The 14,333-nt window shown below is 45.8% G+C and overlaps 3 protein-coding genes across 3 annotated transcripts; all 3 read right to left on the bottom strand.

Moving 5' to 3' along the window:
* Positions 1 to 6,330: 6,330 nt before the first annotated feature.
* On the bottom strand, positions 6,331 to 6,705 carry LOC308155894 (histone H2B-like; the record flags this gene model as incomplete). Its single annotated transcript, XM_080529260.1, has 1 exon — positions 6,331 to 6,705. The coding sequence occupies one exon, from the start codon at positions 6,703 to 6,705 to the stop codon at positions 6,331 to 6,333; it is 375 nt and encodes a 124-aa protein (XP_080385386.1).
* A 5,847-nt stretch (positions 6,706 to 12,552) lies between these two features.
* LOC308167504 (histone H2B-like) lies at positions 12,553 to 12,927 on the bottom strand (the record flags this gene model as incomplete). Its single annotated transcript, XM_080541921.1, has 1 exon — positions 12,553 to 12,927. One exon carries the CDS (start codon positions 12,925 to 12,927, stop codon positions 12,553 to 12,555), a length of 375 nt encoding a protein of 124 aa, XP_080398047.1.
* A 670-nt stretch (positions 12,928 to 13,597) lies between these two features.
* On the bottom strand, positions 13,598 to 13,909 carry LOC308167630 (histone H4; the record flags this gene model as incomplete). Its single annotated transcript, XM_080542058.1, has 1 exon — positions 13,598 to 13,909. One exon carries the CDS (start codon positions 13,907 to 13,909, stop codon positions 13,598 to 13,600), a length of 312 nt encoding a protein of 103 aa, XP_080398184.1.
* Positions 13,910 to 14,333: the final 424 nt, after the last annotated feature.

Below are 14,333 nucleotides of genomic sequence, written 5' to 3'. Positions count from 1 at the left end.
TAATACCATAATGGCATATTTACAGTACATGGACAGTGGATTGAAGCATTTGAAATGTCTGTTTTGTATAGTATAGTTGGACATGTTTTTTTTTCCAGGTGAGAGAGTAATGTCAAAATGACATTATCTGACTGCATTGCCCACAGCAATCCAAAATTCAATTATAATTATGTTATAAATTGATATGGATCAATTTATACCTCTTATTATATTATAAATACTCTGGTTGTTATGTTTGCCTTTTGGTTGACAGCAAAAGGGAGAGAGGAGGATAGAGAGGGAGAGAAGGAGAGAGAGCAGGATGGTGTCGGCTCACCAGAGAGAGAGAGCAAGAACCCGGTGAGAAAGTGGACAGGTAGTCAAGACCACATAAGTAAGTAGCCTTGAGAACCGATGGTTCTCGAGCCTAATGGCCCATAGGGAAGGAGCCTATCTCCTGTTTCTGTAGCGTGAGGCGGCTTAATGTACAAGTTAGTACACCCCCTGGACATGACGCTGGTATGTCGCAGGATCTTACCCCCTGGGGGGGGGGGGGGGGGTAACATGCCACGGTCCATGCCACCCCCCCAAGGCAGCAAACCTAGGGGAAACACTGTACTATGTTACGGTACATGTGGGAATACGGTACATGTGGGAAAACTAGGGTTAGGGTTAGGTGCAAGGGTGACTTGGTACATCCTGGCATGTCTAACCCTAACCCTAACCTTAACCCTAACCCTACCCCTAACCCCAGTTTTCCCACATGTACCGTATTCCCACATCATGTGGGCCACATGTACCGTATAGGGATGTATATACACACTAACCTTTTCCAATTATATAATGATCCGAGCAAAGGACTGTCAGTCCTAGTAAGATGTAGTAGCTCAAGCCAAATATATACTGAACAATATGAATGACCCCATCAGAGAAAATACTGACGAACAGACATTCCAACAGTCGCCTTAGGGAATGGACCCATAGCAGCACCTGCACCAGCACAGCTGACACTTGCGGAACTACACGCAGGAGAGGAAACACATGACAATATATTACAAACACATTACATTCTACAGACACAGTAAGGAAACACTGAAGCAAAACAATGGAAAAAAAAGACAGAGAGAGGTTACCTTGATCTACTGGCACGCCTTCACCTGTCAGGAATCCCAATATATGAGTCAACCATAATGGGTATTGATGGCCCCATACAACCATGTGCAGTGACAGGGCAATAAGCACCCCATTCCAGGCAATAGAGACTGCATAGAAGTGCCAGAACCATCTAAAAAGACCAGAATAATGAAAAGCAGTATCAGAAATGTGTAGGCTAATTCATTCTCAAGGCTAGATGTTTTAATCATCCCTGAAAGCTATCGATCTTGTGTGCTGGGACCAACATTTACGTTAAATAGTAGCAACAATGCCTATATTTAGAGGAAAGGGTAATCTAAAAATGTCTAAAAGATTTCTAATACCCTGTCACCTTTTGGGGACATCAAACACACGCAGCCAGTTGTCTCGTTTCAATTGTCGCTTGGTTTTACCATGATTGATTGATTTTGATTGAAAACTTTATTAGAAGGTTTGCAGAAGTAGGTACATGAAAGTACATATTACATACAAGGTCAACTAAAAGGATAAAAACCCAAGAAAGCCACTGGCTTATTTCAATTGGGGTCCTTGATTTTCAATTCATCGTTACATGTAAGACAGACATAAGAAAAAAACTAGTACTATCTACAAGATAATACAGACAAATAACTATTACTATCTACAAGATAAACGTACATCCATCATGGGAAGAACAATACAACAAAACATAAGGTATGTACAGCGGGTAGGACAGGTGGGGACATACACCACAGGTGGGGGCGGGGGACAAAACACAAAGTATGTACAGTGGGTAGTTCGGGTCTTTTAATCTGATTTTTGTTTTAGAGGGTCCAGTTACGGATTGCAGCCTCCTGTAAATGTTTTTTGAGAGTGGTTTTGAAGGTGGGCAGTGTTTTGCACTCCTTTAAGATTATAGGAAGGGCGTTCCACATTTTTACTGCATAGTTTGCAAACGAGTTTAACCCCTTGTTTGTGGTGCAACGCGGTTGAACGTGGTTCGTGGAGCTTCCTCTGGTGTTGTATGTGTGGACGTTGCTCACTTTTTGGAAGTATGTTGACAGGTACTTGGGTGTCTTTGTGGTGTAGCGTATCTTGAAGACCAGGCCCAGTGCAAGCTGCTGCACTCTGTCAACTACTCGTAGCCAATCAAGGCTCAAAAAATGAGCAGCGGTTAGATGTGTCCTAGGGTTGAGGCCTGGCAGAAGCCTAACCAGTTTATTTTGGGCTGTCTGGAGTCTTGTTTTATGGGCCTTTGTGGTTCTATAGTACCATGATGTTACGGCATAGTCGAAGTGACATTGAATGAGAGCTCCTGATAGGGTCCTCAGTGTGTTTTTACTGACAAGTGAGGATATCCTGTACAAGAATCTAGTTCTATGGTTCACTTTTTTGATTACTTTTGCTGCCATTTTATCTCTGGAAAGATTTGCCTCTAAGATGGAGCCCAGGTATGTAATATCCTCTTTTCTTGTGATATTAATGTTACCCACTTTTATTTTAAAATGTTCAGCCTTTCTGAGTTTAGATGGGGATCCGTATAGGATGGTTTCAGTTTTACCTAGGTGTATTGATAGTTTATTGTCAGCTAGCCAGATGCAGATTCTACTCAGTTCAGTGCTTAGCGCTTTTTCCACCTGCAATATGTCCCTGTCAGAGACCAGCAGAGCCGAGTCATCTGCGAACAGGAACAAATTGCAATTACATGCTGATGACATGTCATTCACATATATTAGGAACAGTAAAGGTCCCAATATGCTTCCTTGTGGAACGCCGCAGGTCACTGGGAGGGGGCGGGACAGTGTTCCGTTCACACTAACCACCTGTTCCCTCCCCTCTAAGTAGGATTGCATCCAGCTCACCGATGTTCTATCGAACCCAATTGCTTTCAGTTTATCTAACAATATGTGGTGATCTACTGTGTCGAAGGCCTTCTGGAGGTCCAGCATGACCATGCCGCAGTACTTGCCCGAGTCCACCTCATGGTTGATGTGGTCGTTCAAATAGAGAAGGCATGTGTCAGTGGAATGGGATGTTCTGAATCCTGATTGAAATTCATACATCAGATTTTTTTCGGTAAGGTACCTATCAACCTGTTCATAAACTATTTTTTCCATAAGTTTCGAGATGGAATTAAGAATAGAAACAGGTCGGTAGTTGCCTGGGTCTAATTTGCTTCCTTTTTTATACAGTAGGGTTACCCTTGCTATTTTAAAGTCAAGGGGGACGTGTCCCTGTTTGATGGAGAGGTTTATTATGTGGGTGATGATTGGGGTAATGGAGGCAGCTGAGTCTTTTAGAAATCTGGCTGGAATATTGTCATGGCCCGTGGCCTTTTCTGAGTGTAGAGCGCCCAGCTTTTTAAACACCTCATCGTTTGACACCATGGAGAGTTTAAAATCATCATTGCGTACACCCAGTTTATTGTAGAACGCACGGATGTGCTCTACACCATAGCGCCCTGAGTGGGGTGGTAGATTGTTAACTAATTTAGTGGCTATGGTTGTAAAGAAAGTGTTTAAGCACTTAGCCACATCCAGTTTGTCTGTAAGGAGAGAATCACCAGATTTTATGCTGATGTTTGTAGACCTGGTTTTGAGTTTTTGACTGCAACCTAGTTGGCTATTAAGTAGCTTCCAAAGGTCACGTGGTTTGTTTAAGTTTTCTTCGATTTTGTTATCGAGGTATTCTTTCTTAGCAGAACCATATCTGATTATGTCTTGGAATAATAGATACACGTAAGTTTTCTCAAATTCAGTCGGCAGGAGAAGTGAGAGTTTGTGAACACATAGCGATAAAAGAAAGCCTAAAGCCAGAGATAACCATATAACTTGAATTATGTTGAATCCTAAAAACATTTTACTAACGTTCTTTGGTCCAGACAGTTAGAATCCTCCGTAGGACAACACGAATTAAGTATAATAGTTCCGTCGACGCACAAGTAACAGTACTAGTGCTCCGTGGTAGACAAAAGTCGATGGCCCTTTCTCAATTGTAGAAACTCCATTCCTCGCGTCCTATCTCCTGTCCACTCGTCGCATCATAATTAAAATGCATTGGAGGAGAATATCTAGGTTGTTCCCCTATTCTCCTCCAATGCTATTTGAGAAGCAGCAAGTGAGACACGCAAGAGAGGAAACGAGGAATCAAGTTTCTAACAGGGAAAGGGCCCTGGCTTTCAACTATATAATATATAACCCAATATATATAACCCAATTTTACCCAATACTCAAGTATTCTGGTTAGGACATAAGTGTTTAGTGATCCTAAAACGGTTGTTTGTTATATTGAGTGGGCTCACTATATCCAAATCATATTGGTATGCATAAAAAAAGACAGAAGTCATTACTTTAAAAAACATATTTTTTTATTTGTATGTGTTGGGATGAGGGGTTGGGAGTGTGTGTGTTTGGGTGAAGGGGGGATAGTTGGGAGGTGTGTGTGTGTGTGTGTGTGTGTGTGTGTGTGTGTTGGGTGGTGGGGTTGGGATTGTGCGTTTTTGGAGGTGGGGAGTGGAAATGGGGGGATGTGTGTGAATTGGAATGGAGGGGGGGGGATAGTTGGGGTGTGTGTGTGTGTGTGTGTGTGAGTGAGAAGAATGTCACTTAAGATCCATTCTGGTGTGTAGGCTTGCGAGATCGTCTAGCAACTGCAGCAGATCTCCATGTCCTGCTGGGCTGGTGACTGCAGGAGCGTTTGGCTGAGCTGCTGACGTCTCCTCCTTCACTCTGGCTGGCTTCTCTCTGGCGTTTCTTGCTGCCAGCCGCCTTGGGCCTGCCGTTGGATAGGTTGCAGGGAAGATTGCCTGGCACCTGACTGGCCTCCATGTACGTCTGCTGCAGAGCACTCTGGGACAGGCCTGTGAGGCCTGCTGAGATAGCCAGGGACATGATCTATCCTTCTGATAAGACTCTCGACCTAGAACAACCAGGGTGGACTCCTGCTTTGAAGCCCTCACAACGTTCTCTTGGTTCCTGACACATGGGAACGATTGTTCACACAAGTTTACAAGCACATTCAATGTTAAATGACCTACAGCTTATATAGGCCAATTACCTGTCAATTTGATCATTTATATTTTCCCAACAATAACTGTAGGCTACATGGCAATATTCACATATATTACTGTTACTGTACCATTGACGATATTCCTGTGTGTGCTAGACGTTAGCAGAGCTTGAAGATTGTCGATGTGGGAGATATTATCCATGGTAACGCACACCTTATAATAATGATGGTAACAACAATAATATTATTATTAATAATAATAATAATAATAATAATTCATCAATAGCGATAAGCCTACTAAAATAGTCTACATTCCTCAACGCATTGGCGCAAAAAAAAAAAAAAACTCTAAATAAATCTAAATATTTTACATGCAATTTGTTGTCATGAACTGATTATCATATAGGCTATTTATATTTTCTGAAAATAAGTGATAATCTTCCGACATGAGTCATCACTAGGCTGGTGGTTCTGGTACAGCCTCGGTTATCTCAGCTGATGACTGAGATGTCTCATATTAGGATATGTTATCTTCTATTTCGGCCCATGACAAATCTATACATCTTCAATCAATGCTAACTGTCAACTGGGCACAAGCTGAGAGAACTACAGAGCGTGAGGCGTTACCTAGTGCACAATGCATGCAGTAGTAGACGCTTTTTAAATAGAACATTTAATTACTATGAATTCAGTTCATTACTGGCGTGATTTCATGTTGACGTTTTAAATGCATAGGGTATACCTAGAATGAGAGTAATAACGTATTTGAAATACTGCCAAAGCCAAAACAGGCGCGTTCTGCTAGCGCTCAAAATACAACGTAACGACTGGATACTATCAAGCACTAGCAATGATACTATGTCCACTTCTATGTAACGCGAGGTCTATGGAATTGCGCCTTTATTTGGGTGTGGTTGGCTCTTAAAAGAGCCTTTGGGGTTAGTGAAGCAGGCGACACACGCTATTTAGCCTACTTGGAGCTGGTGTATTTTTGAGTGTCAAAAAAGGCGCGCAAAACCTCCGGCGCGTTCAAGGACTGGAGTCTTCGAAAATTGTAACATCGAGTAATTGATACATGCCTGTTACAAATTACAATACAAAATCACTACAGCATATACATTCGACTGATTTGTAGCACGCGAGCTCAACTCACTATGGAATTGCTTTTATTGATAGGGTGGGTGGCTCTTAAAAGAGCCTTTGGGGTAAGTAGCACAGGCTAAGATCTGTTTACTTGGAGCTGGTGTATTTGGTCACGGCCTTGGTGCCCTCGGACACCGCGTGCTTGGCCAGCTCACCGGGGAGCAGCAGACGTACGGCGGTCTGGATCTCCCTGGAGGTGATGGTACGACGCTTGTTGTAGTGGGCCAAGCGAGAGGACTCACCGGCGATGCGCTCGAAGATGTCGTTGACGAAGGAATTCATGATTCCCATGGCCTTGGAGGAGATGCCGGTGTCGGGGTGGACCTGCTTCAAGACCTTGTACACGTAGATGGCGTAGCTCTCCTTCCTGGACTTTCTGCGCTTCTTGCCGGTTTTGGTGGCGGTCTTGGTGACGGCTTTCTTGGAGCCCTTCTTGGGCGCAGGCTTCGCAGGCTCAGGCATGATGATGATGATGATGATGATGATGAAAACAGCTCGTTACTTCTCAGAAACGAATGAAAGGGTGGAGGTAGTGCAGCCGCTATATAAAGGGGGAGCTATGCAAAGTAGGCGACTCCTGAAAAAACACTCGTTGCCCAGTTAGCCAGGTTGTCTAAGAATCACCTATCCATCAGTCATCATAAGAAAAATACTTCTATGCTAGGACCAGGCAGTCACAATGCTAGAAAAAGGAAGAATTACATGTTTTTATTATTAACGTATTTACTGTGGAGAAACTGTACTGGGAGGTAGTGGGGATTGAGAGGTATTTGGGAGGGATACTGTTTGTGTATGGTATGATGCAGCAATGATGACAGACACGTGTATCAAGTTCAGCCATGTAATATCAAAGTGAAGGGAACAAGCACCTACACACGGGTCATGCAGAAACAAGCAAACAAGTCGATAGCCGATGGCATCGATCTAAGTAGACCCGTAACATCCTCCTTTTCCAAGTGAACACAAACACCTTAGAACTTAGTGCAAAAATAACAAAAGTAATCTAGTGCAAAAATAACAAAAGTTTGTTCTTATATAAAATGTAACAACAGTCTCTGTTAACTTCTGTATTCTCTGTGTCTTTCCTTTTTCATTTTTTTCCATTTTTATTTTATGGCAACAGCCCTATATAGTTTAGGTTACAAATTGAGTCTCACAGGTGGCTTAGACAGCCGTCCAGCCCTAGTGTATGCGCGTCCCTCAAATGGTGCTGTGCCAATTGGACTAGGTGAGGTCCTAGGTGTGAACCTGACCGGGCTCGGATCGGCCACAGTTAGGGGAGCCTCTGCAGCAGTACTCTCTGGCACAGGGTCATTCTCTTCGTAGGTCGGAGTAGCAGTCGGCTCGGCTACTCTGAGGTCCACCCTGTTGCGTCGATAGAGGGAGCCGTCGACATCCACCAGGTACGATCTCGGTGCAACCCTGCGGAGGCAGGTCCCAGCCCTCCAGATGCCAGTGTTGTCAGTAGGCAGAGGCTTCATTCGGACGGTTTCCCCGACTGCCAGCTCCGGCAGGTCCCGGGCGGACCGGTCATAGAAAGACTTGGCAAGCTGCCTCCTGTGGCGCAGCTTTTCAGTGACTCCTACCACAACGACTGGTTCCAGCAGCTTGTTTGTCACTGGAATAGAGGTCTTCAGCCGACGAGACATGAGACGTTGTGCCGGGCTGCTGTTCATGCTTTCGGTGGGAGTATTTCTCCAGTGTAGTATGGCCTTCCAGGGGTCGTCACTGTCACGCATAGCCTTGCGCAGCAGATTCTTTGCAATCTTGACGGCCGACTCTGCCTTGCCGTTTGCTTTCGGGTGCCTTGGAGAGGAGGTCACATGCTCAAACTCCCATTCAGAGGCAAAACGTGAGAACTGAGAGGTAAATTGTGGGCCATTGTCTGTGATGACCCTCTCTGGCTGGCCATGCCGAGCGAACTGTGCCTTACATCGCTTGATGACTGTCTCTGCAGATAAGTCAGGGAGGAGCTCAACTTCCCAAAAGTCAGAATAGTGGTCGACTATAATAAGATAGTCCTTCTGCCTATGACTGAACAGGTCCATGCTCAGAATTTGCCACGGCCTGGTGGGCAGTTCATGTGAGAGCATGGTCTCCTTTTGCTGTTTGTGAGCATACTCATTGCAGGTTGAGCAGGTGGCCACAAAATCCTTTATCTCTGCCTGCATGTTCGGCCAGTACAATGTCTCTCGAGCATGTCGGTAGCATGCGTCTCCTCCTGTGTGACTTGAATGAATGCGCGTAAGCATCTCTGGGCGTAGTGATTTTGGGATGATGACTTTCTGCCCCCGGAATAGAACACCGTTCTGTACACTGACTTCATCTCTGTAAGGCCAGTATTCTCTGGTGATGAGAGGTGCTTCTTCTCTCACATCTGGCCAGCCTATGAGAACTGTGGACTTAAGTGCCTGCAGGCATTCATCTCGGTCAGTGTGCAGCCTGATTTGTTCGAGACGCTGGTCACTTACATTCAAGTAGTCTGCCTGGTTCACATGCTGTATCTCCTCTTGCTCTTGTTGCAGGGAGCAGATAGCGTGCCGCTGGTAGGTTGTTCCTCTGCCGGTGCATCCTGCTGTTGCTCTGCTGAGCGTGTCGCTGATGAACATTTCAGGCCCTGGTTTGTAGATGACCGTCAGACTGTAGTTCTGTAAGGTCATGAGCATGCTCTGAAGCCTCTTGGGAGCGTTGAGGAGAGGTTTGCTGAAAATGGAGATTAGGGGCTTATGGTCTGTCTCCGCTGTGATCAGGTCGCGGCCATATAGATAGTAGTGAAACCTCTGACAGGCGAAGACGATGCTGAGACACTCTTTCTCAATCTGTGCGTAGTTCTTTTCTGTGGGGGTAAGAGCTCTCGAAGCGAACGCGATGGGCTGTCCTTCCTGCATGAGGCAGCATCCGAGACCATTCTGGCTGGCGTCGCTCTGGACTGTGATTGGCTTGGTCACATCATAGTAGCGCAGGACAGGCATGGTTGTAGCTAGAGACTTGAGTTCTTGAACTGCCGCCTCGTGTTTGGGTAGCCAATGCCAGGGGGTTTCCTTGTCCAGCAAGCGTCGCAACGGCTCACAGACACTTGATAAGTGTGGCATGAATTTGGCCAAGTAGTTGGCAAAGCCAATCAGACGCTGCACCCCTTTTGCGTCAGTTGGATTGGGCATTTCGATGATGGCCCTCACCTTCTCTGGGTCAGGCTTCAGCCCTGTGGATGAGAGGATGTGGCCGTGAAACTGGACCTCAGCTACTTTGAACTGCAGCTTCTTCAACCCTAGCCGCAGCTTGACCTCACGGCAGCGTTCCATCAGTGCCAAAAGCTTGACATCATGGTCACTCTCAGCCTCTTTGTCTGTGTCCCCACAACCCACAACCAGGATGTCGTCCGCAATGGGCTCGATGCCCTTGAGTCCAGCCAGGAGCTCGTGTTGTTTTCGCTGATACACCTCGGGTGCCACAGACACTCCGAATGGTAGCTTAAGCCAGCGTTTCCTCCCCCAGGGGGTCCAGAATGTGGTCATGAGGCTGCTCTCGTAGTCAAGTCTGCATTGTAGAAATGCATCTCGGGCATCCACTAAGGTGAATACTCTTGCCTTCGGTAGTTTGTACAGGACATCATCCAGAGTAGGCATGATGTAATGAGAGCGCTTTAGGGCCTTGTTCAGGAACTTAGGATCTATACATAGTCTGAGCTTGTCTGTTTTTTTTACAATAACCATGTTGCTGATCCAATCAGTTGGGTCTGTGACCGGCGCCATGTGGCCGTCAGCCTCGTACTTGTCCAGCTGGGCTTTGACTGCTGCTTTCATTGCAATGGGAACATTGCGAGGGGCACATTGAACTGTAGGAACCCTGGAATCTAGGTCAAAGTGGACCTCCCCGGGTAGAGATTCCACAGGTGAGTTGAATACATCACTGTATTTGTTAGTCAGCTGCTCCTTGGTTAGGGCTCCAGGCTGTGCATGTTCCACTTTGAGCACGTCCTCAGGGATTGTGAACTGCATGAGACCTAGGCGTTCACAGGTAGAGCCTGACAGGAGAGGATTTTGCCTAGACTGAACTATTTCAAATGAGAGCTTGTATGTTTGACCTCTTACTCTACATTCTGTCTCAAAGATGCCTATGGAGCTCAGTGTTTCCCCGGAGTACAGCTTTAGTCTAGCCTCACTTGGGCAGAGTGGTGCGTTGGGTGCCAGCCTTTTCTTGTCATGAAGGCTCATTACATTGCATGTCGCTCCAGAGTCCAACTGACATTGCTGTGGCTTGTTGTGAAAACGTAATGTTACAAACCATTTCTTCCCTTTGGCTTGCACTGCACCAATTGACTCATGCATGTATATGTCTTCCTCACTGTTTTGTTCTGAGCTCTCAGCTGTATTTTCCATGCAGTGTATCTTTCCCTCAGTGGGTCTTTTGCTTTTTTGACACACTTTAGCAAAGTGATTATTTACTCCACATGATTTGCATTGTTTTCCGAATGCTGGGCAGTGATCTCTGCCCCTTGCATGCGAGTTGCCACAGTATTTACATGCATAGCCTGCGTCTACAGCTCTGGGTGAATTGCTCTGCCTCCATTGGTTTTGCCTGGATTGTTGTTGCCTAGATTGTTGCCTAGCAACGGCGAGCACCGCTTCTACGTGCGGAGGACTCGCTATCTCCATCGCTCTCATGCGAATGTCTGTCTGCTCCGTTGCGCGGCACATGTCAATTGCTGTGATCAACGTCAGTTGCTTTTCTCTAAGCAATCTGCGCCTTATGCTCTCGTTACCAACACCCAGTACAATTTTGTCACGAATCATCTCATCTCTTAACTGTCCGTACTCACAGGTTGCTGCCCTTTCTCTCAGCCTGGTCACAAAACCGTCTATAGATTCTCCTTCCTCCTGTTTGCAGCTCCCGAAGACGTACCTTTCATATATTGTGTTCTTGGTAGGTTTGAAATACTTCTCCAACGCGGCCAGTATGATCGCAGCATCCCCCTGATCCTCTTCGGAAAGATTTAAGTTGTGACGGTATATATGTCTGCATTCACTTCCCATCACGGTCCTCAGAGTTGCAGCCTGGATTTTCTTGTCCTTTTCAGTTATGCCAGTAACGATGACATAGTCCTCATATTCGGCCCGGAATATGTCCCAATTGACGCTCCAATCGCCCGTGAAGCTCATGGGTGAAGGGGGTGGAAAAGTAATGGCTGCCATGCTAGCTATCGTTGCTCGCTGACTTGTCTCGTCTTCTAAAGTCTCCGAATCACTTGATTCCGATCCAGACATAGGCTACTCTACCTGTACTCACTTCATATTATCTAATATTCCGCTAACGTGAGTTCAGCAGCTTCTGACACCATGTTTGTGTATGGTATGATGCAGCAATGATGACAGACACGTGTATCAAGTTCAGCCATGTAATATCAAAGTGAAGGGAACAAGCACCTACACACGGGTCATGCAGAAACAAGCAAACAAGTCGATAGCCGATGGCATCGATCTAAGTAGACCCGTAACAGATACCACGTAAGGACTGGAGTCATTGAAGATTGTAACATCGAGTTATTAAACACCAGTACTATATAATATCTACTATACCGTCGACTTCATTGTAGCACGTCAGCTCAAATCACTATGGAATTGCTCTTTTATTGACTTGTCACACTGACTTGGCCAGTTAATGACATCATGGGGGTGATATGAAAGCATTTTATCGATAGATAAGTGAGCATGTCTTGGCGGTGAACGCCGTTTAAACCATTATTATATTTATGATTTATGTTTAAATCCACCTGTCCCGAGAAATTGGCCATGCGTATGTATGCAGTGTAGTCACTCCTGTCCATTATATTAATAGAGGAAACCGTTTTAGACGACTAGTGAGTACACTACTCCCTAGTAGACTCCTTAGTCTCCAGCAGTTGAAAGAAACAATGGCAGTGTGGAAAAACAAAAAAGGCGCGCAAAACTTCCAGCGCGTTCAAGGAGTCTTTGAAAATTGTAATATCGAGTAATTGATACATATGCCTTATACATGCTTATGTTATGTTATATTCTTTCTGCCTGTTTTAACCCTCTGTGTCTTTCACTCTTGTATTGTTTTTATTTGTGTTTTCTTCCTTGTTATGTGAAGCACTTTGTGACCCTTGGTCTGGGAAAGGTGCTGTATAAATACAGTTTACTTACTTGTTACAATACACACAATCAGTACAGCATAAGTTCGGCTGATTTGTAGCACGCGAGCTCAACTCACTATGGAATTGCTTTTTTTGATAGGGTGGGTGGCTCTTAAAAGAGCCTTTTGGGGTAAGTAATTCAGACGGAAACCTGTTTACTTGGAGCTGGTGTACTTGGTCACTGCCTTGGTGCCCTCGGACACGGCGTGCTTGGCCAGCTCACCGGGGAGCAGCAGACGCACGGCGGTCTGGATCTCCCTGGAGGTGATGGTACGACGCTTGTTGTAGTGGGCCAGGCGAGAGGACTCGCCGGCGATGCGCTCGAAGATGTCGTTGACGAAGGAATTCATGATTCCCATGGCCTTGGAGGAGATGCCGGTGTCGGGGTGGACCTGCTTCAGGACCTTGTACACGTAGATTGCGTAGCTCTCCTTCCTGGACTTTCTGCGCTTCTTGCCGGTTTTGGTGGCGGTCTTGGTGACGGCTTTCTTGGAGCCCTTCTTGGGCGCTGGCTTCGCAGGTTCTGGCATGTTGATAGTGGCTCGTTACTTCTCAGAAACGAATGAAGAGGCGGCAAACGCACACCCGTAATATAATGGTGGGGCTATGCAAATTAGGCGGCTGCTGACATCCACTTCCAAAACTCTAGTATGCCTCGCGGGTAAATACATTATCTGCGCACGCGCGGGCTCCTCCCCCCACCCCTTCCTTACTTTTTCACCCGGCTGTCGGGTTGCCTTGTTTCCGATGGCGATATGAACATGAAAACGTCAAGAGGAAGATTGAGAATGATATACATAGAACACCAAGTCCCCCAAACTCCCAACCAGCCTAGCGATTACTACCAGGAACTGTCCTTTTGGGATGGTACGACAAGGGCATGCATTATTATTATCACTAGATGCGCAATAGAAAAAGGGGCTGCACTGTGTTGTGTGCGTAATAATCCATAATAACCATTTTCTTTCTAGAGTGCACATGTGGGATGGTCATTTCTAGTCGTGGAATGCCAAGACTACGCATTTACTTGCGTTGACATTGATTTGGCAACGTATGTTTTTTTCATGACAGCTAAACCCGTTGAATGTACAGGCCTGACCAAATGTGTTATAATAATGGAATCAACTCTCTTGTGTGGAGATGGGTGGCTCTTAAAAGAGCCGTTGTTTTTTGTAGGGGGTGGTTGAGTTTACGAATAGTTTAGCCGCCGAAGCCGTACAGAGTACGTCCCTGGCGTTTCAGAGCGTATACAACATCCATGGCGGTGACGGTCTTCCGCTTGGCATGTTCGGTGTAGGTGACGGCGTCACGGATAACGTTCTCAAGGAACACCTTCAGCACACCACGGGTCTCTTCGTAGATCAGACCAGAGATACGCTTGACGCCCCCACGGCGAGCCAGGCGGCGAATAGCGGGCTTCGTGATTCCCTGGATGTTATCACGGAGAACCTTGCGATGACGCTTGGCGCCTCCTTTTCCGAGTCCCTTTCCTCCTTTTCCTCTTCCAGACATGTTGAGTTCAGTAAGATTATGACTTCGGTGAAGTTGTGGGGTGAATTTATCTCAGCTACGAGGACGTGATTGAGACCAGGCTGTACAGGAAGCGCGCGCTATCGCTTGCCTCTTTTTTTCTTTTTTCTTGTGGGGAATTTTTGTAGAGGGAGGAGCTTCTGCTAGGGACAACGTTTGGCATTATGGGCATTATTGAAGCAAAAGGACATCGCACACACACACACACACACACACTCACAATCAGTAAAAGAACATAACATTAATCAAGATGTTTGGAATGGTCTGATAAGATTGACTCCTTACAACAGCACATCAAAATCAATCAAATGTAGACACAATTATGACTGCAACCATTTCAATCTTTTAGCAATGTTGTAGTAGGAAATGTAGGCTCAACTGTTCTATTATGTGGAGCTCTGCCCCA

Source organism: Nansenia antarctica, assembly GCF_963989245.1.
Source record: "Nansenia antarctica genome assembly, chromosome: 1".
In the NCBI taxonomy this organism is placed as follows: domain Eukaryota; kingdom Metazoa; phylum Chordata; class Actinopteri; order Argentiniformes; family Microstomatidae; genus Nansenia; species Nansenia antarctica.
Note: the sequence above shows the minus strand (reverse complement) of the source record. Positions and strands in the feature narration are given on the sequence as shown.